Source organism: Sander vitreus, chromosome 8 (assembly GCF_031162955.1).
Source record: "Sander vitreus isolate 19-12246 chromosome 8, sanVit1, whole genome shotgun sequence".
Classification (NCBI taxonomy): Eukaryota; Metazoa; Chordata; class Actinopteri; order Perciformes; family Percidae; genus Sander; species Sander vitreus.
The window spans coordinates 2,882,272-2,907,976 of record NC_135862.1 but is presented as its reverse complement, the minus strand read 5'-3'; the positions used below and the strand labels follow the sequence as shown (position 1 = coordinate 2,907,976).

Sequence of the window (25,705 nt, the reverse complement as noted above, 5' to 3'; positions counted from 1 at the left end):
GGGTGACAATGGTTAAAATACATCTACAATATTAGTATACAACGTTAAACCTGTGCGTGTTTATGGTTCCGCGGAGGCTCCACGCAGAGCTTTTGCCGTAGTCTACGTAAGTGGCCTGAAGTTTATACTTGTGCACAGGTGTGTGCGTCGGGCCGGTGTGTGTGTGTGTGTGTGTGTGTGTGTGTGTGTGTGTGTGTGTGAGAAATGAGAGCGTGACGGCGATTAGTTTCGGAGCGAGTAGTGACTCTAGAGTCATAGTGAGAGAAACAAAGTGTCTCCCCTGTTCTTTCTGACCACGGTGGGAAATCTGGAGCAGGGAAAGCCAGGGTGGTCATGGCGCAGTGGATATGACACATGCCTTTGGTGTGGGAGATCTGGGTTCAATTCCCACTGCAACACATCAACCAATGTGTCCCTGAGCAAGGCGCTTAACCCCTAGTTGCTCCAGAGGCGTGCGATTATAGCAATTTATAAGTCGCTTTGGATAAAAGCGTCAGCTAAACGACATGTAATGTGAAAGTTAACCCTCTCCTTGATGTCATGTTGTTTATGGAGAAGGAGAACGAGGAAATAAGTCGAGGGGGGAAATGCGACGTGTAGTCACATTTTTTCGAGAGGTGCAGGTCAGGCTATGGCGTAGGGTCCGGCGTAGACGCAGACGGGTCTGCAGGGGTACGCTGTCGATTCGACGCAGAAGCATAAAACGGCCTTTACTGGAAGGTATCTACATAAGAGTGACATGACACTGTCATGACACATGAAAGCTAACCCTTCACACCAGTGGTCCCCTTGTGCCCTTGCCCTCGCAGCGCCCATAACGTTTATGACACGTTCATGACAGTGTCATGTCACTCTTATGTAGCTACCTTCCGTCTTGAGTGGGCAATTGCTCACATGCGATGGTGTCCGGCACTTTGGAGAGGTGTTCTCTTCACGGATGAAGCCTAACACCAGATGCTGACTGGTTTTCGGACCCCACTAATACAGTAAAACTGCACATTTTAGAGTGGCCTTTCATTGTGTCCAGCCTAAGGAACACCTGTGCAATAATCCTGCTGTCCAATCAGCATCTTGACATACCACACCTGTGAGGTGGATGGATTATCTCGACAGTGCTCACTGACACAGATTTAGACAGATTTGTGAACAATATTTGAGAGAAATAAGCCTTTAGTGTACATAGAAAAAGTCTTAGATCTTTGAGTCCAGCTCATGAAAAATGGGGACAAAAACAAAAGTGTTGCGTTTATAATTTTGTTCAATGTATTTTCTGTTATTTCTGTGAAAAACCCAAGTAAGCACTACGAAACGTCTCCTTCAGTTTGTTTATTGGGTCGAAGTGTCTGCAGCTCACAAGGTAGTTTATTAATATTTAATGTATGAGTGTATCTAAATGTTCATCTGATAAAAGCAGTCAATACAAATACCGCAGCTTTGTTAAGAGCAGATGAGACACTGATTCAAGCCTCGCCCTCAAACATCTTCTTCCTCCCGTCCATGCCAGATTTGTCTTCGATGTTTTTACGCCAGTCCACGACGTCTCGCAGTTCCTTATCCTGAAACGCCAAAGACAACCAAACATCAGGAGGTTTTCATCAGAGATCCTCTATACTAAAGATAGAGCATTTCAAGAAGCGCCAATGGTATGAACCGGTCCACACTTCCTGTCTCCTAAAGGGGCGTGGCCTCGTTTGAATGTGTAGTGAACGGATGATATTTACACAGCTAAAAGACATATTTAGCATCACGGAGATGAGTTTTGTTGGGGCGTTCACGAACGTTAGCCAAGCACAAAGCTGATGGCCAAGAACACAGCTGATGGTCAAGAACACGGCTGATGGCCAAGCACACAGCTGATGGCCAAGAACACGGCTGATGGCCAAGCACACAGCTGATGGCCAAGCACAAAGCTGATGGCCAAGCACACAGCTGATGGCAATTAATTGCGAGTTAACTACGACATTAATGCGATTAAATATTTTAATCGTTTGACAGCACTAGTTTTAAGTTAAGTTATTGTGTGTGTGTGTGTGTGTGTGTGTGTGTGTGTGTGTGTGTGTGTTATAAAAGTATAAAAAAATAAAGACTAAATCCAGACTGTATGAAGTAACGAAGGTCCAGTGTTAATTTTGACAGCAAATTCTGATTTAGTTTAATCTTTTGAATAACACACCATTTAGTTTTAGTCTTATTTTAGTCATCTGAAATCTTTTAGTCTTAGTCTAGTCTTAAGTCTTTTAGTCTTAGGTCAAATCTAGCGTTGAGATCATATATCGCAATCAACTCTCTCGCTCCACGCAGTTCAAAGTACATATTACAGCTACGGTAGCCTTCACGCTTCAAAAAGCCGGTCAATCTTTTCAATCTCCTTTTTCTTTTTCTGGGCGAAGAAAAAGAAGACTCCTGTTCCTGAAATTGGGATTTTGAATACGTGTGGTCCTCCATGTTTCCTTATTTTTTATGTTCTTCACAGAAAATGAGCTAAAGCCAATGAGTTTGAGTTAGAAGAAATAATAAATAGCATACTTTTTCTTTTAGCAAACATTGAAAACGGGTCCCACAGACCCAAACAACACACAAGGGTGAAAGAAATGCCAATAAATCAGAGCACGTTTTTGTGCTTTGTGGACTAGCCAGACCCTCCTCCGCAGCGCTGTGGAGGAAGGTCTGGCAATGCAAGACTATCTAACTCCTAACATGGAAAGGTGCGTCCCTCCCAAAACAAACGGGTTTATAAAACGCGGCCGCTTCCTCACCTCCTCTTTGACCTCCTTCTTGACCTGCTTCAGGTTGGCCCTGAGGTCCATGTTGACCGTGTGTTTGGAGCCCAGCAGAGCCTTCAGCATGGCGTCGGCCGACATTCGCACTTTCCTCAACACGGGCTTCTTGAACTTGCCCATCAGGTCCTGAACTTTGATCTTCAGGTCGTCAATCTGGAACGTGGGGGACGGAGCAGAGGCCACGATGGATGTAGGGATGTAACAATGCATGTGAATCGGTTAAAAATCAATATAAACGTGTGAAGATTACAACCGGTTGAGATAAAAAATGAATCTCAATGCAGTTTTTAAACGGCCTAGGTCGTCATCTACTCTACGACGGGATGTGCATGACTAGAGTCTCTCAAAATCTTTTTAAACTGACGTTTGTTGATCTGAAATGAAGACAGATTCAGCAACTGTACGGCCTATTTCTGTCTTCAAATGTTTTCAGAAACACGTTTCGGTGAACTATTTTAGTCCAATATGAGATCGTATTCTCAACGAGCCGCCATGACAGTCTGTCTTTGACTTTCCGGAGAAACCAGACCCACGTGACGCGTTCGTCCAATCAGCTGCCGGTTTTCATTTTTGGGCGACAATACAGATTAGCGCCACCTGCTGTTATGGAGACGTATTACGTCTCGTCTCTTCGGTGTGTTCAGAGACACTTTTTAGACCAACTCGGGGGAGACTGATCAGCCCAACTGCCTCTTCTGCCGAGGGTCGGCCGTCTGGTTGGTGTGTCTGGGCCTTTAAAGCAAACATGGGCTTAGTGGCCAACGGTGGAACTGCACCCCTCTGGCCCAATAGACTTTGCATGGCGAAGGAAACTTTTATATTTCAGCGGATTTTTTGGGGTACATCAACTTACCAGCCCGAACACTTAAAGGGTCGTTGTTTAAAACGTCACGTTTTTAACATGTTTAACATTCACTAGTAGCCAAATCCAGAGTTATTAAACTAGGTATGATAAACGCGCTCCTTCCTCCCCAGTCCAGACCCAACTTCCCGACCTCAAATGTTGTGGGCGGGGCTAAGTTCGGCTGGCATCCAGGCCAGCAACCTTCTTCAGCCCTCTCTTGTTTTGGTCTAAGTTGACTAAGATTTAGTCAGTTAGTCATTTTTTATACTTTTTTTCATACTAAATGATTAATTTCCAAGAAAATCTTTTGGTAAACACAAGATTGCTTCTGCACGATTCTTTGTGGAGAAACTCAGTTTTAGAGATCTGTCGAGTGTAAGTCGACCAAGATCTTCTCTAGTCGTGGACAGCCCTAATCATTTTATTGACAAATCCCAATCTTTTGGACGCTGGAACCTCCGCTAGTTTGTAAAATAAAGTTACGTGAGTTTGAACAATGTTTGGGAGTACAGCATGACTTTTTATCTACCTCCTTGTTGCTTTTATTGACTTTCAGATCCAGGTCGTATCGCTCCTCGTCGATCACTTCGATCTTGTGGTGGATCTGTCTGCACAGCTCCTGAACACAAACATCAACAGACTAAATATCTCACTGTGGACCAAAGATGCTGTTGTCCTCGGCTCAAATCTGACCCATTTTCCAAAAATTTGGGGTTTCTTTCAACCAAATTGTCAAAAATAAATAACGTGGATGGTTCCCTACAACGCTCTTCACAAGTAAAATGAATGACCAGTTCACTACTTTCTTTGAATTTGGGTGATTCAAAATCGTGGGGAAAAAAAGTCCAAAAGCGCAGAAAAGACAAAAAAATTGGAAAAAAGTGACAAAAACGTCAGGAAAGCTTCAAAAACACAGAGAAAAGTGACAAAAACACTGAAAAAAAGTGACAAAAACGTTGTGAAAAGCTTCAAAAACACCGAGAAAAGTGACAAAAACGACGAAAAAATTGACAAAAACATCAGTAAAAAGTGACAAAAATGTCAGGAAAGCTTCAAAAACAGATGAAAGTGACAAAAACATCAGTAAAAAGTGACAAAAACGTCAGGAAAGCTTCAAAAACAGATGCAAGTGACAAAAACAACGAAAAAAGTGACAAAAACGTTGTGAAAAGCTTCAAAAACACAGAGAAAAGTGACAAAAACACTGAAAAAGTGACAAAAACATTGTGAAAAGCTTCAAAAACACAGAGAAAAGTGACAAAAACGACGAAAAAAGTGACAAAAACATCAGTAAAAAGTGACAAAGGCGTCGAAAAAAAGATGACCAAAACGTTGAAAAAAAACTTTGACCCAGAAAAACAGAAAGTTTCCTGGTCGACGGGGGTTAAGGGTGAAGGGTTAAGCCCCTGCGGAAACCCTGTGCATGTGGACGTACCTGCAGCTCCTGCATGCTCCTGGGCATGGACACGGGAGGACAGTTCTCCTCCATGTACCGCTCCCTCTCCTCCTCTCGCTCCCTCTCCTCTTCCTCCAGCAAACCTTTGGCGATGGACAGCATCAAACTCTGCCGGACAACAGACACAGAACATCAGATAGTCGCGCACATTTGTAGTTAACTCTCAGTGTTGGGGAGTAACGGAGTACATGTACCGGCGTTACGTATTCAGAATACAAATGATGAGTAACTGTACTCCGTTACAGTTACAATTTAAATAGTTGGTATTTAGAATACAGTTACATAGTTGAAATCAATGGATTACGTGACGATACTTCTCTGTTTCACGGGTTTATTCACTCTCTGAATAAATTAAGGCAACTGCATGCATTTCCCAGAAGCCCCAACATGAAAACGAAGAAATGAGCTATCTGCGTGATCACTGATAGAGGTAGAGATGGAACAACAGAGCCAGGGCAGGAATGAGTTTATATCTGGGAAATTCAAACAACATTTCACATTAAAGAACGAACAGGGAGAAGGAAATATAACGGGGCACTGCAGTGCAGCCTCTGCTCGCCAGCAACCAGCCTCCTTTCCGCGTCCAGATTCCTCCACCTCCAACCTGAAGAAGCATCTTAAAGTAAGTTATTTTTAGCCAAGCGTAGTCGTCTGCTGTAGTGTTACTGCTCACCTTGCTGTTTTATAGCTGACGTGTGACTTTACATTCTCCTACATGCTGATTAACTAGCCCCAGAGCCGTTGAAAGACTCGCCCCGTTTGACATGCTAGCTAACGTTAGCTAAGATTAGCTCGTGGTAGCTTAGACTGCAGTTAGATTTTTGTAGTTTGCAGTTCAGGACTACAAATACAACAATCTATCTGCTTCTTCAGGTACACATTCAGCCAGTTGGACCAGAAGAACACACCAGAATAGGGCTGTTCAGTAAGCTGGATGTGATGGCCGCTTTCCTACTGATAACATGCAGTTCAATGTGGAAGTAATCCAAGTATTCCGTTACGTTACTCAGATTGAGTAACGTAACGGAATACGTTACAAATTACATTTTTGGGCATGTATTCTGTATTCGGAATACGTTTGGAAAGTATCCTTCCCAACACTGTTAACCTGTAGCAGAAAGAGGGAGACGCCTCTTGCTGCTACGTCTCTCTCTTCTTGTGACTAAGAAGTGTGACTGCAAAGAGATTTTTAACGGCTTCTGTGAACATTGTTGAGCAATAGCTTTATATCACAACACCGTCGAAGACGTAAAGGAATCTTTTACCTTCAGATGATGCTTGCGACTCGATGACATCTTTTTCCTGGAGGGATTTGAGAAAAGGTTTGTTATAACGGCTAAAAACAATAAATATTTTATATTCATGAATAGAGAAATAGTGACTTGATTCTAGAAAAAGGACCTGAAATCAGATCATCTTTATTGGAAACTGTTGAAAGTTGACTTATTTTACAAAAAAAGAAATGCATGAAGGTTTTAGGACTCAGTAATAAGGACAAATGGGATGCACATTTCTTTCTTCCAGTGCAAATATTTGCACAAATGTTTCTGTAACACTTCTACGATATGAAGTCCTGTTTGAAAATGTTTAAAGTAAGATAATCTACTTGAAAGGTTTGACCTTTTGAAGTTTAACTTCAGTGTTTTTTTGGTCCAAAACAAAGACACACGTGAACATATAGATGACTAAAATAAGGGATTACTCACTCTGACATCTTGGCGTTTGTTTGGCTTCAAAGTCTGCAAAAAAACACATAATTTTCCATTTTAAAATAGAATCAAAGTTCCAGAAAAGTATCTCAGAAAAAACAGGAAAGTAATTAACCCTCTGAGGTCCAACAGATTCTCACTCCCATCTCGTAACACACGGACGCTTGGTCAGGAGCCTTTGTCGATTTTATTGACGTTGACTGTTTTTAGCTACAGAGTGAGACCTCTCACTGCTGGAACATCTTTGTTGGCAGTTGCACATGCTCAGTAGCTAGGTAAGGACTACACGCTCAGTAGCTAGGTAAGGACTACGTGCTCAGTAGCTAGGTAAGGACTACGTGCTCAGTAGCTATGTAATGACTACGTGCTCAGTAGCTAGGTAAGGACTACATGCTCAGTAGCTAGGTAAGGACTACATGCTCAGTAGCTAGGTAAGGACTACATGCTCAGTAGCTAGGTAAGGACTACACGCTCAGTAGCTAGGTAAGAACTACATGCTCAGTAGCTAGGTAAGGACTACATGCTCAGTAGCTAGGTAAGGACTACATGCTCAGTAGCTAGGTAAGGACTACGTGCTCAGTAGCTATGTAATGACTACGTGCTCAGTAGCTAGGTAAGGACTACATGCTCAGTAGCTAGGTAAGGACTACATGCTCAGTAGCTAGGTAAGGACTACATGCTCAGTCGCTAGGTAAGGACTACATCAGCTAGCTAGCTGTTTCTCCAACTTCAGTAGTACAAGGCAGGATTAGCTGGGAGACTTCTTCTAAACGAGGGAACACTTCCACCTTTGTGTGAATACCTGCAGAACAGGGACATGGAAGTAGTTCTTTTGGAGATTAGGGTGAACTAGTGTGTGTTGTAGCAGTGTTTTGCCATTGAGAACGAGCTAGCATGCTAACGGTTAGCCCCCTAGCCCCCTCGTCTCAGCTAGTGACGTAGAAAGCTGTGCAGATGTTGACCAGCTCACCCGGAGACTGAAGGCAGGACACATTCAGAAACCGTATCTCACTCAGAACAGCATGGAGGGTTTTTGTATGCGTGTGGAAGCACCAGAGACACAAAATAACTCCCCAAATCCCAGAAAAAGGGATTTCTTTCATAATATGGGCACTTTAAGGAAAAGGTCGTGGGTGGGCTTACGTTTCCGGTTAAAGAAGAAAGTGACTTTAGGAAAGGTGCCACGTGGGAGACGATCCCCGGTCTCCTGGGTGAAAGTCCTGTGTTTGACCCATCCTCCCCTCCGACCAACCTCCCTACGTGGTATTTCCCCCTTACATACTACTCACTAAACCCCGTGTAGCTGCTGCTCTCCCCGGTACGTTCTACAAACACGCTGAAGGACGCTTTTTTCGTCGCTGACAGCCACTGTCCAAACGTCGGAGTGATGCTGCGTTCTGTTTACCTAGGAACTCGGTTCTAACGAGGTCAAAGTCGTAAACACGCCGCCTGACCTCGGATTTACGAGCTCGGAACTCGTACAACCTCGCAGTAGCCAGAGTTCAAAATCCAACATGGCTGCCCCTTGTATCAACAGTTGTGAAAAGCAGCAGTAACATGAAGTTATAAGCACTTCTGTCTTATTTGTGTCACTAAATCAGGCGTTCACACAGGCATGTCCAACTTCTATCTGTGGACATGTTGTTCCGCTGTTTGCATGCACAAAAAACAGCGTAATGCGTTGTTATCAACTGGTATTGCTAACAATAGCTTTTCAGGGTTTTTGCATATACCTGATCCCCGTGTGTTTCATATCAAAACGTTCATTACAAACTCAGCTTTCTGTATAGTGACGCCAAAAATCGTTCCAGATCAATGTATAAAGAGATAATCTGGCCCTAAAGCGGAAATATTTCTCAAATCTCTTGCCAAAACAAACCTACACTCAATTGTTTTGGTGTTTGAAATGAGTTTACACAAGTCTTGGGTTCACAAAAGTAGCGTAATATATGAATAAAATAATGAATAAATGTCTTAAATGACATTTTGTAATATCGAGTGTTGTCAAACATCGCTTGGACTCGCCAGTGCGTCTTTTGTCCTCAGGGGGTTAAGAATGGTAGGTAGCTGACACAAATAGGAGAAAATAGAAAGGTGAAAGTTCAGGCTGAGGAGAAATGCTTCTGTCCGTCTTTCAGAAATAATAATAACTCCACTTAGAGGACACGGGACACCTACTGGGAACATCAGCAGAGGAAAACCCTCAAGTCTAAATTAGGACAAGGATCTGGGGTCCAGTTGTCCCCCCCCACGGGCATCCCTTTAATGAAAGGTCTTTCTTCTGGTAGATTATCAGGAAACACCCGATACCTCCTGTGTTGGTACAAACATCTCTAAGACGTCTCCTCTGAAAATAGAAACCAACTACCACTGCGTCCAAAAGGAGAAAACAGACAACTAAAAGGTTCTCTAATCTTTCAATCAATCAGACTTTATTTATAGAACACTTTAAGAGCTGTTACACACCAACCAGACGGCCGACCGTCGGCAGAAAAGGCAGTCGGACTGATGGTCCAAAAAAATGCCTCAAAACACAGAGGCGACGCCGACTTGAGCGTACACTCTGCAAATCAATAAATTAAAAAAAGCGTGACCATTTCACGAACTACCGTGAGACCGTGTTGTAAAATACATAACTCACAGAGTCATTAAATACAAACAGAATACAAATAAAACAGGGGGTTTTATTTGTTATTTTATAAACCAAGTTTGGGGTCAAAGGCCAAGGAGAGGAGGCGGGTTTTAAGAGGGGATTTAAAAACAGACAGTGAAGATGCCTGTCTGATGGCCAGAGGAAGATCGTTCCACAGTTTAAGAGCTGCAACATCCCCGTTGAGCTTACACTTTGTTTTTGGAGACACTCAGGAGCAGCTGATCAGCTGACCTGAGAGAACGGTTTGGTGTATACGGGTGTAGCACCTCAGAGATGTAGAGTGGGGCAAGGCCATTGAAGGAGTGATGCTAAAATGGAGGAAACGTGCTCCTGTTTACATGTTCCAGTTAAAAGGACGCGCAGCAGCGTTTTGCACCACATACAGGGCATTACAGTAATCCAGCCTAGTGGTGACAAAGGTGTGGATTACTGTCTCAAAAAGATTTATTTTGGCCAGCTGTCTCAATTGGAAAAAGCTCGATTTAACAACTGCCCTAATCGGAGTGTCGAGCTTAAGCTCAGGATCCATTTTCACCCCTAAGTTAGTGATGGTTGGCTTGATGTATTGGGCCAAGGAACCCAAATCAACAGGGGGGTTCCCATTGGTACCAGCTAGGCCTGCACGATTCGGGGGGAAAATATGAATCACGATGTTTTAGCTTAGAATTGATATCATGATTCTCTGCCACGATTTCTTTCTCACGAAGTGTAATGTTTATTGCACACGTGAAAAATGACAAAACAAAACATATCGGCAGTACCAAACATAGATGTATTTTGGCACCTATAGCGCATTGAGCATCACCACGAACCTGTAAACACAGAGGCTTCAGTGAAGAGAAGGGAGAGCATTGCAGCGCTTGGGTAGTGCTTTAAAGCGCCCATATTATGCTCATTTTCAGCTTAATAATTGTATTTTAAGGTTGTACCAGAATAGGTTTACATGGTTTAATTTTCAAAAAACATATTTTTGTTGTACTGCACAGCTCTCTCTCACTGCTGCAGATCCTCTTTTCAGCTGGTCTCTGTTTTAGCTACAGAGTGAGACCTCTTTTCTTCTTCTTCCTGTGTACTATCTTTGATTGCACATGCTCAGTAGCTCAGATGTAGATCATGTCAGCTAGCTAGCTCCATAGACAGTAAAAGAGGCTGTTTCTCCACCTTCAGTCAGTTACAAGGCAGGATTAGCTGGGAGACTTCTTCTAAATGAGGGCGCACATGGAAGTAGTTCTTTTGTAGATTATGGTGAACTTGTGTGTGTTGTAGCAGTGCTTTGCTATTGAGAACGAGGTAGCATGCTAGCGTTAGCATTAGCGTTAGCATGCTAACGCTACGAGCTAACGGTTGCGGTTAGCCAGCTCGTTTCGGCTTGTGACGTCACAAGCCGTGCCGATTTTGAACAGCTCACCCGGAGACTGAAGGCAGGACACATTCAGAAACCGGATCTCACTCAGAACAGCATGGAGGGTTTTTTTCAAAGTGTGTATGTGTGTGGAAGCACCAGAGACCCAAAATAACTCCCCAAATCCCAGAAAAAGTGTTTTTTTCATAATATGGGCACTTTAAAACCTTTTTTATACAGTCAACGTTTAAAACTCACAGAAGAAAGTAGCAGCGTTTGTGATGCAGTCGGCTCGTAAAATTAAATGAGAATCAAAGTCATAAAAAAAAAAAAATATTGGTTTTTAAAAATCTAACAAAAAAATCAGTTCTTTAACAATTAAATCGTGAAAAGGGTGAATCGAGATCGCGATTTTATAACGATTAATCGTGCAGGCCTAGTACCAGCAAAAACCATCACTTCTGTTTTCCTCTCATTAAAACCATCGTTGGATTGAACATTGAAGCCATCCAGGCCTTTATGTCATCCAGGCCTTTATGTCATCCAGGCCTTTATGTCATCCAGGCCTTTATGCCATCCAGGCCTTTATGTCATCCAGGCCTTTATGTCATCATCCAGGCCTTTAGTAGTGGTCCGACAGTGTCATTCCTTTGGCACGTAGATCTGGCTATCGTCTGCATGACAGTGGAAGGACATGCCATGCTTCTTCCACAACACGGCCTCACGCAAGTTCGTGAAATGGTCAAGTTATTTAGATTTATTGATTCGTGTACAGGTCACGATTTTCTTGTTTATTTCGTGTACAGGTCATGAGTTTCGAACGTGACCATTTCACGAACTGCCATGACACATGAACGGGGACATGAAACGCCACAACGGGGAAATAAAACGCCTCAACGGGGACATGAAACGCCACAACGGGGACATGAAACGCCACAACGGGGACATGAAACACCACAACGGGGACAAGAAACGCCACAACGGGGACATGAAACACCACAACGGGGACATGAAACGCCACAACGAGGACAAAAAACGCCACAACGAGGACAAGAAACGCCACAACGGGGACATGAAACGCCACAATGGGGAAATAAAACGCCACAACGGGGACATGAAACACCACAACGGGGACATGAAACGCCACAACGGGGGCATGAAACGCCACAACGGGGAAATAAAACGCCACAACGGGGACATGAAACGCCACAACGGGGACATGAAACGCCACAACGGGGAAATGAAACGCCACAACGGGGAAATAAAACGCCACAACGGGGACATGAAACGCCACAACGGGGACAAGAAACGCCACAACGAGGACAAAAAACGCCACAACGGGGACATGAAACGCCACAACGGGGACAAGAAACGTCACAACGGGGACAAGAAACGTCACACGCCGGCCACAACAACGGGACGGTTGAGGTTAGGAAGAGAAGAACAGAGAAAGGAACTGCAACACGCTGGACGCGATCCCCGGTCTCCGGGGTGAAAGTCTTGTGTTGTTTGACCCATCCACCCCCCCGACCAACCTCCCTGCGTGGATTTTCTTCTTCTCAATACTACTCGCTACTGTAATCGTTCTGTGATCACGAAATATGCTTCCCATTGAAATACATTACTTTAAAATCCGTGCCCACCACACGAAAATAACGACATGAACGTGTTCTGTACACTAATCAATAGATTCAATAACGAGACCATTGCACGAACTGCCACGAGACTGAGCTGGGAGCCAAAGGGGGAGCAAATAAAGAGAGAAAAGAAGAGGGCCTAAAACTGAGCCCTGTGGGACCCCACAAGAGAGGAGAGGAGAGCCAAAAACGTCTAAAAGATGTCACAACAAGGAATTTTCCGCTAAGACATTGAGAATTTGTAAAAAACATAATAGTATTTTCCGTTACAATCTGCCAATTGTGAGATGGATCTAATGTTTCTCTAACAACTCTGAGTGGCAGGGGTGTTGCACTGGGGGGGGGGTCATGGGACTGAGTACCCGGGGTCCTCATGTGAGGTGGGTCCAAAAAGATGCCAGAATGAATATCTGTGTTCGTCAAAAGGGGCCCACAGAGCAGTGTTTCTCAAATGGTGGTACGTGTCCCCCTAGGGGTACTCTGGAGGACTGCAGGGGGTATGTGTCCCCCTAGCGGTACTTTGGAGGACTGCAGGGGGTATGTGTCCCCCTAGGGGTACTCTGGAGGACTGCAGGGGGTACGCGTCCCCCTAGGGGTACTCTGGAGGACTGCAGGGGGTACGTGTCCCCCTAGGGGTACTCTGGAGGACTGCAGGGTGTACGCGTCCCCCTAGGGGTACTCTGGAGGACTGCAGGGGGTACGTGACATTTTTTGCAAAATGTTTTTCTTTGGGTTTTAGGTTTTAATCGTTTATTTCAATAATTATTTTCTTTTTCCCCTCGTTTATTTTCTATTGGATTGTACTGTATTTTTATAAATGTTTATCATGTAAACCACTTCGTGACTTTGTCTGTAAAAGGTGCTATATCAAATACACTTATTATTATTATTATTATTATTATTATTATTATTATTATTTTTCAGTTCCAAGGCTGTAGTTACTTCTACTGTCTCTTTTTTCTCCAAGTGTGTCTCTTTTTTCAAAGTTTTTGTCTCTGTTTGTGAAGTTTGTCGCCTTTTTTTGAAGGTTTTGTCGTTTGTTTTGACCTGTTCTTGCCGTTCTTCCTGACTTTTTTCACTGTCTCTTTTTTCTTCGAAGTTTTTGTCTCTTTTGTCAAGTTTTTGTTTGTCGCTTATTTAAATCTTTTGTCTCTTTTGTCGCCCTAGTGTTGCCTTCCTTCTTTCTCACTTACTGTGTTTGACCTATAAATACAAGCTGGACAATTGCCTCATTAACTTACATTGTAGCTTGTTTTTCTGCAGCGATCTCAGTTAATACTGGACCAACGTCAAAGACTGTTGTTCCTATTCTTGCCTTCCTTCTTTCTTTCTACCATCTTTTTGTCTCCTTTTTCCATCATCATCTAAATGTTCTCCAGGTCCAAGGCTGTAGTTTAGTAAATCTATCGCTGACAGCGCTGTATTCTTCCTCTTTATAGAGACTTTTTTTTCTTCTACCAAACATTATTCACGCTGGTTAGGAGGTACATACAAGAAACCGTTCAAAGGGGGAACATTATTTAAAAAAGCGTGAGAACCAGTGCCATAGAGAATGTCTTTCTAAAGGGCCCAGAATGTTGTGCTATGCCCCAGCCGAGTAGATCAAGATTTCCAACAGAATAAAGTAAAAACTATTGTCAATCAGAAGTGTTTAAACCTACATTTAGGTTTCTAGTGGCGGCGCCCTATAAGGGCCGTAGCAGTTATGACAGGAGCAATGCAGGAAGTAATGTGACGAAGTAAAACAGCGCCATGTTCCTCCTTAAGGCCCAGATATACTTCCTTTTAACTATGCGTTCCCGTTCGTAAGATGGCTGCTACGCATATCCTGCGTTCCTTTGGAGCGTAGGTTGTGCACGTCTTCAGAAATTAACGCTACGTGTCCGCAAAAATAGGGAACCATCCATGTTATTTTCGGTTAAAAAGAAACCCAAATTACTGATATAGACATTTTGACAACAGGAAGGTGTGAACAAATATTACACCCCCCCCTGCTTTGGATACTGTACTATAGTCCATATTTCGATAAAATTGTGATTAATTATGGAGCCTTAACCTGCAGCACTGACTGCTTCATCCCACATATGAACCGTATTAAAGGGTAACCTGAACCCTATGTTCCTATGTTCTTGTGTCTGAGTGACTGATGGGAACAACAGTCTTTGACGTTGGTCCAGTATTAACTGAGATCGCTGCAGTCAGCAGCAGAGAAACAAGCTACAATGTAAGTTAATAGGATGATTGTCCAGCTTGTATTTACCTTCACAAAAGTGCTCGTTTTGCCGCTGACTGGCGGTTTATTATTCTAAGTGTCTGACAACATTATGAAAGGATCCCTACAGAGATAGACCTTTTAGTTAAAGAGGAAGATCCTTTTAGTTTAACATGAAACAGCCCCGAAATCACCATCACCAAACTCCAACAGACTCCATGTAAATAATCACTACTTTTAGCGTGTATAGAGCCAGCATATCTCCACCAGACTCCATGTAAATAATCAGGACTTTTAGCGTGTATAGAGCCAGCATATTTCCACCAGACTCCATGTAAATAATCAGGACTTTTAGCGTGTATAGAGCCAGCATATTTCCACCAGACTCCATGTAAATAATCAGGACTTTTAGCGTGTATAGAGCCAGCATATCTCCACCAGACTCCATGTAAATAATCAGGACTTTTAGCGTGTATAGAGCCAGCATATTTCCACCAGACTCCATGTAAATAATCAGGACTTTTAGCGTGTATAGAGCCAGCATATCTCCACCAGACTCCATGTAAATAATCAGGACTTTTAGCGTGTATAGAGCCAGCATATTTCCACCAGACTCCATGTAAATAATCAAGACTTTTAGCGTGTATAGAGCCAGCATATCTCCACCAGACTCCATGTAAATAATCAGGACTTTTTAGCGTGTATAGAGCCAGCATATCTCCACCAGACTCCATGTAAATAATCAGGACTTTTAGCGTGTATAGAGCCAGCATATCTCCACCAGACTCCATGTAAATAATCAGGACTTTTAGCGTGTATAGAGCCAGCATATTTCCATTATATAAATCGGTAAACTATGTGTTTATTTCAACCAAAACTAGAGTTGTGATGGTTGGAAAACTGGAAAGACGACCCAAAACGGCTTTTCATAGTTTAATTTTGTTTCTGTCGACTGTGAATGAAGTGTATTTTACGATACTAAAATTAGTGTTTATTTACATGGAGTCTGGTGGGTTTAGCAAACGTAATTTTCGCAGATGTTTTTATGTTTAAAAAAAGGATCTTACTCTTTAACAGAAAGGTCGACCTCCTTAGAAATCATTTCTATAATGTTGTCAGACACTTTGAATATTAATCTGAGTCTGTCAGCAGACACAAAAACATAGGAACAAACATTGACAAAAACGGTAGTCACCCTTTAACATCCAAAATACTCCCAAGTGAACGTCATCATCTTCATCCTCCTACAGCAACAGTTTCTGACAAGCTGGTTTGTTTTACCGACAGTTCAAACATCTAAAATAAAAAAAAAACTAACAAGAAATCAAAGAAAACAACCAGAAACCTGCATGCAGACAGGGCCAAAAAGCTTATCTAGGAATCACAAAAACAATCAGCAGAAGAAAAGCAAATGTTTCTTACCTTTTAGTTGTTCGAAGACGGAAAGTGAGCACAGCGACAGATTTGAGAAGCAGCTCAGTTTTGGCAATATAAGTCGGTATATATTGCATCTCCCTAAAGGCAAAGGGAACCCCATCTTTCTCTTTATGGAAGTCGTTTTCCTCACAGACCAATGGGCTCACCAGCACCTGAAATATTATATCTGACCCCCACCTCACCCTCAAATCCCCTCACTATCTGACCATTATAAATAGCTGCTTCCTTCCAGATTGTTTCACTGATTGCATTATTCCCCTCCGATCCCCAAAAGGAAGGTTTCCACTGAGCCTGGAGATTCAAAAACAAAGACAACACAAGAGTGGAGATCAATAACATGGAGACTCGATAAACAGATTATGTATATTACAGAATATAAGAACACTGCCGGCGTTGTTTTGCGTAAAAAAGGCTGGATGAAGGGAGCCACGGTGATGAAAGTTGAAGAGACAGCAGGTGGGAGGGAGTAGAGTTTCACGGCAGACATTTAAGACACGCTAAGTGGACGCTATTAAGAAGCTGTTAACAGGAGGCGGCCTGCAGAGAGAAGAGAGAGAGGAGTGTGTGTGTGTGTGTGAGAGAGAGGAGTGTGTGTGTGTGTGTGTGTGTGTGTGTGTGTGTGTGTGTGAGAGGAGTGTGTGTGTGTGTGTGTGTGTGTGTGTGTGTGTGTGTGTGTGTGTGTGTGTGTGTGTGTGTGTGAGAGAGAGAGTGTGTGTGTGTGTGTGTGTGTGTGTGAGAGAGGAGTGTGTGTGTGTGTGTGTGTGTGAGAGAGAGAGGAGAGTGTGTGTGTGTGTGTGTGTGTGTGTGTGTGTGTGTGTGTGTGTGTGTGTGTGTGTGTGTGTGTGTGTGAGAGAGAGGAGAGTGTGTGTGTGTGTGAGAGAGAGGAGTGTGTGTGTGAGAGAGAGAGGAGTGTGTGTGTGTGTGTGTGTGTGTGTGTGTGTGTGTGTAGAGAGAGGAGTGAGTGTGTGTGTGTGTGTGTTTTGCATTGCTATCTTTGTGAGGCCAAGTATGAGTTTTTAACCTTTGGAGTGAGGACTATTTTACAAAGTGAGGACATTTAGGCCGGTCCTCACTTTATTTTCACTGTAATGGCCTCCAGAGGCTGTTTTTATGCTTTTCTCAAAGTTTCAGAGAGGTCCTCAGAAAAATAGTAAAATGAGAAATTGCAAGAAGAAATTGGTGTGTGTACGTTTTCTGCATACACACACTTTTGCTCTGTCACCCCCCTATCTTACACACACTTGTACTGCATCTGAGCATTTTTTTCAGTCAGGCGCCCCCCTTCAGCTTCACACAGTTACTGCACCTGAGCCACTCTGGCACTGACGCCCCCTTCAGCTTCACACAGTTACTGCACCTGAGCCACTCTGGCACTGACGCCCCTTCAGCTTCACACAGTTACTGCACCACAGCTACTCTGCCAAACATGCATTTATTGCACCTAAATTACTCTTGTTTCAGGCCTTATTTTACCACTCTGCATTTGGCCAATGTCCAACAGAAGTCTTTATTATATTAAATACAGTGTAAGAAATGTATAATAAAGGTAACTGTTAGGATTGGACCAGGATTAGAAGAATTTAGGACCACAGGGATCCATGAGGATGACCATAGTGAAACGAAAAATACATGACACTGCTGTTGATTTGTCTGCATGTAACAGTAAACCAGGTAATAAGCAAGTGGGACTTAAAGTACAAGTTACAATGTAGATATATCCACAGATTCAAAAAAGTAAGTAACAAACAAAAAACAAACAATAGATATAAAAGAAATAGAAGCATTTGATTGGCTAAAGTGAATTTGTATGTATTGGCTATTTGCCAAGGTTATCAATAAAAAACATTTTATTTATATATGTTAAACTATATCAACATGTGTAATATCTAATAAGAGTATATTATTTCAAGTGGAATTGTTTGATTTTCTAAATATTAATACAGACTTTTGTATTGCTGATTTAACTATTCTGGGATATATGCATGTTCTGGAGGCATAAAGAATGCAAACTGTGTTAAACTATTTCCATCATATTTAAATAATAGTAATATCTATTGACATGAATATATTAAATCCTACAGACTTAGTTTCAAATGAATGTCTTAACATTTCTTTAGGCCTTTGACTTACTGGGAATCAAACTGGGTATAAAAACAAGAAATGCAAAATAATATTTCATCACAAAACCCAACACCACTTAATGTGGGCTAGTTTAGAGATTATAGAGGATGAATTGTAGTAACTGTTGTAATTATCTGACTTTTCATCTAATGACATACATTTCATGATTTCAATTTATCCAATACTTTTGTTGGTTTATGACAAAGTATTTGCAAAATTACATTCCCATCAGTCTCAGTTGTATTTGCTGCTGTGTTAGTGCTAATTAGCATGCTAACATGCTAAACTAAGAGAGCGTAAACATTAAACCTGCTAAACATCAGCATGTTAGCCTTGTCATTGTGAGCGTTTTAGCATGCTGATGTTAGCACTTATGTGTATTTATTGATTTAACAGGAACAGTGGTGATTAATAAACACTGGTATAAATGCACAAGAGTTAGCTAAGAGGCTGTTTTTCATCTTTAGTCCAGGGACTACTAGAGCAAGGTAGAGCAAGGTAACATCTGTACAGGTACAGCTGTTACCTTGCTCTACCTGTCATAGCACAGCCTCATAGAGCTGCTGTAGACTCTTAGTCTGATTTATCTGGTAGTAATGCTTTATTCAAAAGTATACAGCCTTATATCTGCAGAGTAAAGTGTTGAAGTACATCTCATTTTCTTCCATAGTTCAATATGCTATTGTTCTTCTACACTTGCACAACTTAAGTTAATATTTGAGATATGAATGATGCACCCTCCTGTAGGATACAGCGACAAAAGTATAAGACTAGACATATTATTTATCCTTACAAAAAATAACTACCTTCGCCTCAGTTGCCCCCAAACTGTTTGCTGTCCCCAGAGATGGGGACTCGAGTCTGAGACTCGGACTCGAGTCGCACTTAAGTCGCACAAACAGCTGACTTCAGACTTGACTTGCAACTTGACCCAAAAGACTTCAGACTCGAGCTTTGAGACTCGTCAACAACATGTTTTCATGCAATTATTGCTTTTAAATCTATATGCGACAGGAAGATGTTTGTTAAATAAGTAAATTTGTGGTGTCTTGTAATCCCATACAAAATGTTTGGAATGACACAGAAATAAAACATAACTAACTAACTCTAAATTCATTCATGTATTTCTATTTTCTTTTATTGGCGCATACATGTTGGGTAAATGTATGACGAGCCTCATGTCCCCTGCCCTTTGCCATAATGTGCAACGAAACGCATGCGTTATGCCTTATGTGCGCAAGCACTCACGTAAAACAAAAATACATTGACATGGCGACACCAAGTCCTCCCGGAGTTGTACCTTTTGTCATTAGTTTTGCTTTCAATAACTTGGAAACAGTGGCAGTAAGCCAACAGCTACATGCAAGGTGTGTGGCACTGGATCAACAACGCCGAACTTCATCATGCATCTCAAAAAGGCACTCAGATAGGTCAGTCACTCACACACTAATGTGAAAGAGACGTTACATTTAGCATATATTGTCACAAGCTAACCATCACAAAATGTTGTGCTAATGCTGTGGAGACGCTGGCCTCACTAACCTCTCCTCCTCTGAGTCAGGTCTCCTCGCGCTGGACTCAGTTTCACTAACACTTAGAAAATAAGTGGCATTACATCAGTGAGCTCAAACTGCTTATTGTGCGTAATTTGGACTGACACTGAGATGCATGTTGTTCTGTTACTTGTGTAGCGCTGCCACTATTCTCTTGATTTCCTTTTCAACATTAGACATTTTTTTTGAGTGAAAGAGACGTTACATTTAGCATATATCACCACAGGTAACAAGCTAACCATCACAAAGTGTTGTGCTAATGCTGGGAACAGGCACATTGTATCTTTATAGTTGTATCTGATGTGATAGACTTAGGTTAATATTTCACCAGGTCAGAGGGCTAGAGGGATGTGTTAAGTAGACCCCATAAAGTTATCCCACAACTGATTTTGATACTGTACTGTCTGAATGGTAGCTACAGGACATGCTTTGAATTCATAAGATTTAACAATATAGTGTTAGGGACAGATCAGATGGCCAGAGACTTGATTTGGACTCATGGCAAAAGACTTGAGACTTGAACTTGCCCTCAAAGACTTGAGACTTGACTTGGACTTGAGCTCAAAGACTTGAGACTCGACTTGGACTTCCAAAAAATGACTTGTGAACATCTCTGGCTGTCCCTGCTCACATTCTATGAATGCATGGAGACAGCACTGTAGCACAACAGAGCTCACATAGCAAAGTGAGCACAATATTGTATTGCTACTGTGTTTTAAAAAAATGTTTTATTAATTTATCAGTCAACACTATTTAAATGCATGTTGAAAGAATATGCAGCTTCATTTCTCCCAGCACCTACAGGGCAGAGATACAGTACAGTAAAGTACAACGTCTCAATAGGTCTGATGGTCAGGGGCTACTGAAGCAAGTGGCAGCTCCTGTATTTGGACAGTTAATTGTGGCATCACTTTGGACAGCCAGTGGCTGGTATGTTTGCCTCCACATAGAATTATTATTAGTTAGAATTATAATTATATAGTTAATTATTATAGTGTCCTGTCCTGTATGGTGTTCCTGGTGAGCTAACTGAGTGGGGGCAGACTAGCAGGCCTCCCTCTCACATCCTGTGCAGACACTGGGCCTCCTCCACAGCTTAATCATTCAGTGTTGCTGGTTATTTTGCAGTAGTACTACAGTAGAACTGTAGTGATAGTTGTGAATCTTGTGTGATTTCCAACCCTGCAACCTGTAAAACAGGCCTGAGAATCAGTAGTGCCACACACTGCTGAGAGCAGGTGACCTGCAGGTGACCTGCACTCACAGAAAGCTTGGCCACTTTCTGCCTAGTACATTAATCGTTGGACACTTTACACACCTGGTAAAGTGTTAACATAAGCTAGTGTAGAGGCTCTGGCCTCATTGCATCTCATTATACCCTGATGGTACCTGCAGCTTGTTATTGGGAGTGTCTGCTTACACAATAATTCACCAAAGTAAATTTACATCCACATTACTTTGCTTTTAGCTGACTTTTCATTAGCTTACTAACTAGTAAATCAGTGAGCACATGTAATGGACCTTAGGATCCTTGCCATGGACAAATGAACCCTGATTAATTTCAGTTCAGTTCAAAGCTAAGGAAATAAAGAACACTATAAAAATGAACACCATATGTTGTGTTGCTGCTGCATACTAATCGTCAACAGCAATTTAACACAAGTAATTAACAACTCAAACCTATAACACTGAGGATCAGCATGTGTTCAATATGGAGAAATTAAAAAGGAGACAAAATCTTCAAGTTCCAATAAGGTGAAAAGTGAAACTAAGTGAACAGAGAGAAATTTAAATTAAAAGGATGAAAAATGGGTTAGCCATACAAACTACAAGCTGTTCATTCATCCTTATGTAGTGTATGTAAAGCATCACAGTTGGTAACCCAGTTTCACTAACCTTTATTCTTCTTCTTATTTCATTTTAACTAAACTTCTAAGGTTTGGCCCAGTTGTGTTCAGCGATGGAAAATAACCATACATTTACTCATGTATTCTACTTAAGTACAGTTTTGAGGTAATTACTGTTCCGGTACTTTGTGCTTAAACTCTACAACAATTATAAGGGATCAATCTTTATTTACTATAATCACTGAATAAATGATGATATACTAGTATAGATTACGGCAAGGGACAATTAAGCTAAACCCCATGTAAAGTATGTAAAACTAAGTCCACCTTTACCAGTTGAAACATCATGGAGATGAACAAATTGATCCTTCAATAAGTATAATACAATAACATAATTATTCTAAAATTTGCCATGTTGCATTGTGAATACTTTTCAGACTTTAAGCATATTCAGTGCTGATACTTTTTTTTACTGAGGTAAAATTCTGAATGTAGGATATATACTTTACTTACTATTTATACAATGAGATATTACTATTTTACTTAAGTAAAAGGTCTGCGTACTTCTTCAACCACTGATATACATACAATAATATATATGGTTAAACTTTACTTTTAAGAGCGAAACTTTAATGTTACATTTCTTATTTTGCAGTAGTACTACAGTAGAACTGTAGTGATAGTTGTGAATCTTGTGTGATTTCCAACCCTGCAACCTGTAAAACAGGCCTGAGAGTCAGAGGTGAACAGCAGAATATTGTGAGGTTCTCTTCTCTGCTGCAGCTCACTTAATTAATGGCCCATCAGGAGGAGGGGCCGTCCCCCGCTTTCTGCCACACACACTGCATAGAGCAGGTGACCTGCAGGTGACCTGAACTCACAGAAAGCTGCCCTTCCCCCCCCACCTGCAGAGTGGAGCTGAATCTCAGAGCTGAAGGAGAAGGTACAGCAGGTTCTAGCATTTAAAAGACTGGAGCGACTCAACTAAGGAAAAGACGACTTTTAAACAGTTTCTGTGCAGGTAAGATTTTATCAACTCTTATTTTTTAGCTTCCACACATAAGTTAATTTAGACTTTTTATTGCAGAATGGAGTTGCTAGTTGTTGTAAATTGTAACTGCTAACTTAATCGTCAGGCAGTGACTTTTTGTATAACTATGTGAACATATATTAGTTCAGAGTTTTTTTTAACAACATTGCAGTCACACATTAACCATTATAGAGCTTAGATTGGGCCCAAAAATCAAGCCCGACCCATCGCTCAAATTTAACTAGTTATGAGCCCAAGCCCGATTTAAAGCCGACAATTTTTAATACGTGGGCCGTTATAACCCATATGTTGACATGACCGAACAGTGTTAGAAGGTTTTAAAGTCAGTTTGTATCTTTTTCTGAAAATGAGAAAGTGGACACATTTATAACTCCATTTAGAACTTGTTAAATGTTTCAAGCATTTTTTTTATATCTAGTCTGATTTGTTTTTCAAAGACTTAGTTTGTAGAACTACTTAAAGTGACAGCGGTTTTATAGAAGATAAGTTTTTCCTCTCGTGTTTTCAAATGTTTACATTCAAATGTAGTTCTAAGACACTACAGCAGAGAGCTACACTTTAGAAACTACACTGCAGTTAATGCTTAACAGTCTGTTTTTTTATTGTGAAGCCAAAGTAGCTGTAGCTGTGCTCTCATGGCTTGTTTGTAAAGTTTTCAATATTCTTTTTGGTTTTAGGTCCAGAAGTTGATGGCTGTGAGAAAAACACAGGTATGTGCGTTTATAAATCTTTACTCTACCCTGATGTAGACTCTTCACTTCACAACAGTTGGTAGTAGTTTAATTCAACGTTGAAAGACGACTTTTAAACTGAAAAGTGACAAAAAACTGACAACTGATAATACAAACAGGATTTCACATCTGGAATCATAGGTTAGGGTTAGGCTGCTCATTCTGTACTCGCTAGGTTAATATGCACAATATGCACTGAGACTGGTTTTGTTATCCAATTGTAGCACATTGAATTGCAATATACTTAAGATTCTTAGCCCTATTATTAGTTACGCTAGTATTACTATTTTCTGGAAAAACCTTAGCACCCATCACCACTTATATACAACATCATGAATGACTGTAATATCCAAGTAACCAACACTGGATCACAAAACTGCAAGGTGAAAGGATCAATTTCATGTCTTCTCTGGAGATGTTCAGATACATTATGGTGGGGATTTGTGAAAATTTCAGCTCAAGTTTTAAACGATAGAGGTCATAAGTCAATTGTATGGTAATATTTGAGGGGATAGTTTTATGGCACTTATTCGTACAGCCAAATGAATTCAATTACAGAGCTGTTGCACTGTGCTAGATGAATTAATACTAAATAAAAAAAGCAGGCTTATTATATTTTTATGTAGCTTATTTACAGATCTGAAAACCCATTGTTTAAGTGTTGATGTTGTTCAGTGAGGTTTGTCTTCTGACTGTGGTTGAAGGAAGTTAGTCGCACACTTGTAACTAATGTTTTGGCATGATATTTTCTTACGTCTTCTGACTGTGACAAGCATTTTTTTTCAACACGAGTGAAAATCCTGATTTTAATACACACACTTAACATTTGACATATTGACATCCAAAAACAGTATGCGTGACATACTGTTTTTGTCTTTTCCAAACAAATACTAAAAAATGTTCTCAAGTCTTGAATATGAAACTGCATTTGGACAAATAGTATAATAGTAATGTAATGTAATATTCTAGTGCACATTGCTGCTTACAGTTTTGACCTCTTGAAATTTAAGTGCTAGCAGCCAACTGTCAGATTTTGGTAGTTATGTTTTACTGTCAGCATTTAAATACACATGAACCCTGAATATGCATTATACCTGAGATTTCACTAATGGGTGCCACTGTTTGTCTGTTACTGTTGTAGATCAAAGTCCAGGAAAAAGCTTGGTGAAGAAGCCCTCACAGAAGAAGAAAATATGTCAAAAGACAGTGGAAGCAATGGGTAAGTTCTTTAAAACTGGACAAAAAAGGTATATACAGTCCAGACCACAAGTATTTGGGCAGTTGGACTTTTTGTTCTTCGACACAAATAAAGTGCTAAGTCTCAGCTTTATTTAAATAGGTTGTCATCAATATAAAGAACTGTGTGTAAGACGTAGCCCTGTTAAAACATAATGCCCAAAGGTTCGAAGTCCAAAAGTAATTGGACCGATAATCAAGTCTAGCAAATTTTCATATTTAATATTTGCAGTCAATGACTGCCTGAAGTCTTCAACCCATAGACATCAGTAGACTACAGGTTATGGTCATAACGTTTTATCTTGATCATTGACAAAGAAATGTGTACGCTTTCATCCTGGAGAGCATTCTGAACTTGCTGTACAGTCATAAAGGGGGGGGTTTCATAACCATATGAATGATTTTCCAGTCATTAACAATATGTGCTCCCTGATGTACCAGCTTGTAAGCCTACTCTAAATAAACCTGAAAGAAGCATTTTAATGTACTATCCATTTTTCTATTTAAAATTGAATGTACCGAAGAACAAAATTGTACACATGTCCAAATACTTAGTCTAGACTTAACTTCAAAGCTCTGATTAGATGCTTTGTGTGACCGCTGCAAGGTGTGCATGAGCAGAGTCAAGGAATCTACGCTGGGATGTACAGTATGTATTTAAGGTTACACAATCTACATTGTCTTTTTCTGTCATTTGTAGTGCCACCCATAGTAAAGGCGAAGAGACCGTGGAGTGAAGCAGAGAGGAGTGCGGTAAACAAACACATGGCAAAGTTTATTGCAGACGCCGTGTTCCAGGTAAAGAACACTGCATGCGATGCATAAAAGAGGAGGAAGCCTTGGGTCAAAGATCATGGAAGGATGTAAAGAACTTTGTGTACTACACAAATGTCACATTAAACCGGAGGTGTGCTACAAGGCAGCTTCACTTTTGAAGACCTTTATTGTGCAATATCATGTTGTTCTAATTGATGTCTGGTGCAGTTCTTCTGATGCTTTGTGCAGTACTGTTCAAGTGGTGTTTCAAAACAGAAATAAGGCACATTTGCAACTAACATTTATTTTAATTTATTAATTGGACAAATATATTATCTTA

The 25,705-nt window shown here is 41.1% G+C and overlaps 1 protein-coding gene and 1 long non-coding RNA gene across 2 annotated transcripts; one reads left to right on the top strand and one right to left on the bottom strand.

The window, feature by feature from the left end:
- Nucleotides 1–1,283: 1,283 nt before the first annotated feature.
- On the bottom strand, nucleotides 1,284–6,376 carry LOC144521793 (troponin I, fast skeletal muscle-like). Its single transcript, XM_078256401.1, has 5 exons — nucleotides 6,346–6,376; nucleotides 5,060–5,188; nucleotides 4,154–4,243; nucleotides 2,757–2,933; nucleotides 1,284–1,556 (listed from the first exon to the last, which is right to left on the bottom strand). The coding sequence occupies exons 1-5, from the start codon at nucleotides 6,373–6,375 to the stop codon at nucleotides 1,461–1,463; spliced, it is 522 nt and encodes a 173-aa protein (XP_078112527.1). The 5' UTR covers nucleotide 6,376; the 3' UTR covers nucleotides 1,284–1,460.
- Nucleotides 6,377–21,057: 14,681 nt separating this feature from the next.
- LOC144521791 (uncharacterized) lies at nucleotides 21,058–25,394 on the top strand. Its single transcript, XR_013502355.1, has 4 exons — nucleotides 21,058–22,612; nucleotides 23,320–23,352; nucleotides 24,515–24,592; nucleotides 25,310–25,394. It is a non-coding gene; the product is annotated as an uncharacterized LOC144521791 (long non-coding RNA).
- Nucleotides 25,395–25,705: the final 311 nt, after the last annotated feature.

Excerpts from the sequence above, each read along its gene's own strand:
- LOC144521793 (XM_078256401.1), bottom strand. The coding sequence starts at position 6,375 with ATGTCATCGAGTCGCAAGCATCATCTGAAG. Across the intron at positions 5,189-6,345 it reads GTCGCAAGCATCATCTGAAG|AGTTTGATGCTGTCCATCGC; the intron begins GTAAAAGATTCC and ends GTTGTCCGGCAG. Across the intron at positions 1,557-2,756 it reads AGAAGGAGGTCAAAGAGGAG|GATAAGGAACTGCGAGACGT; the intron begins GTGAGGAAGCGG and ends TTGGCGTTTCAG.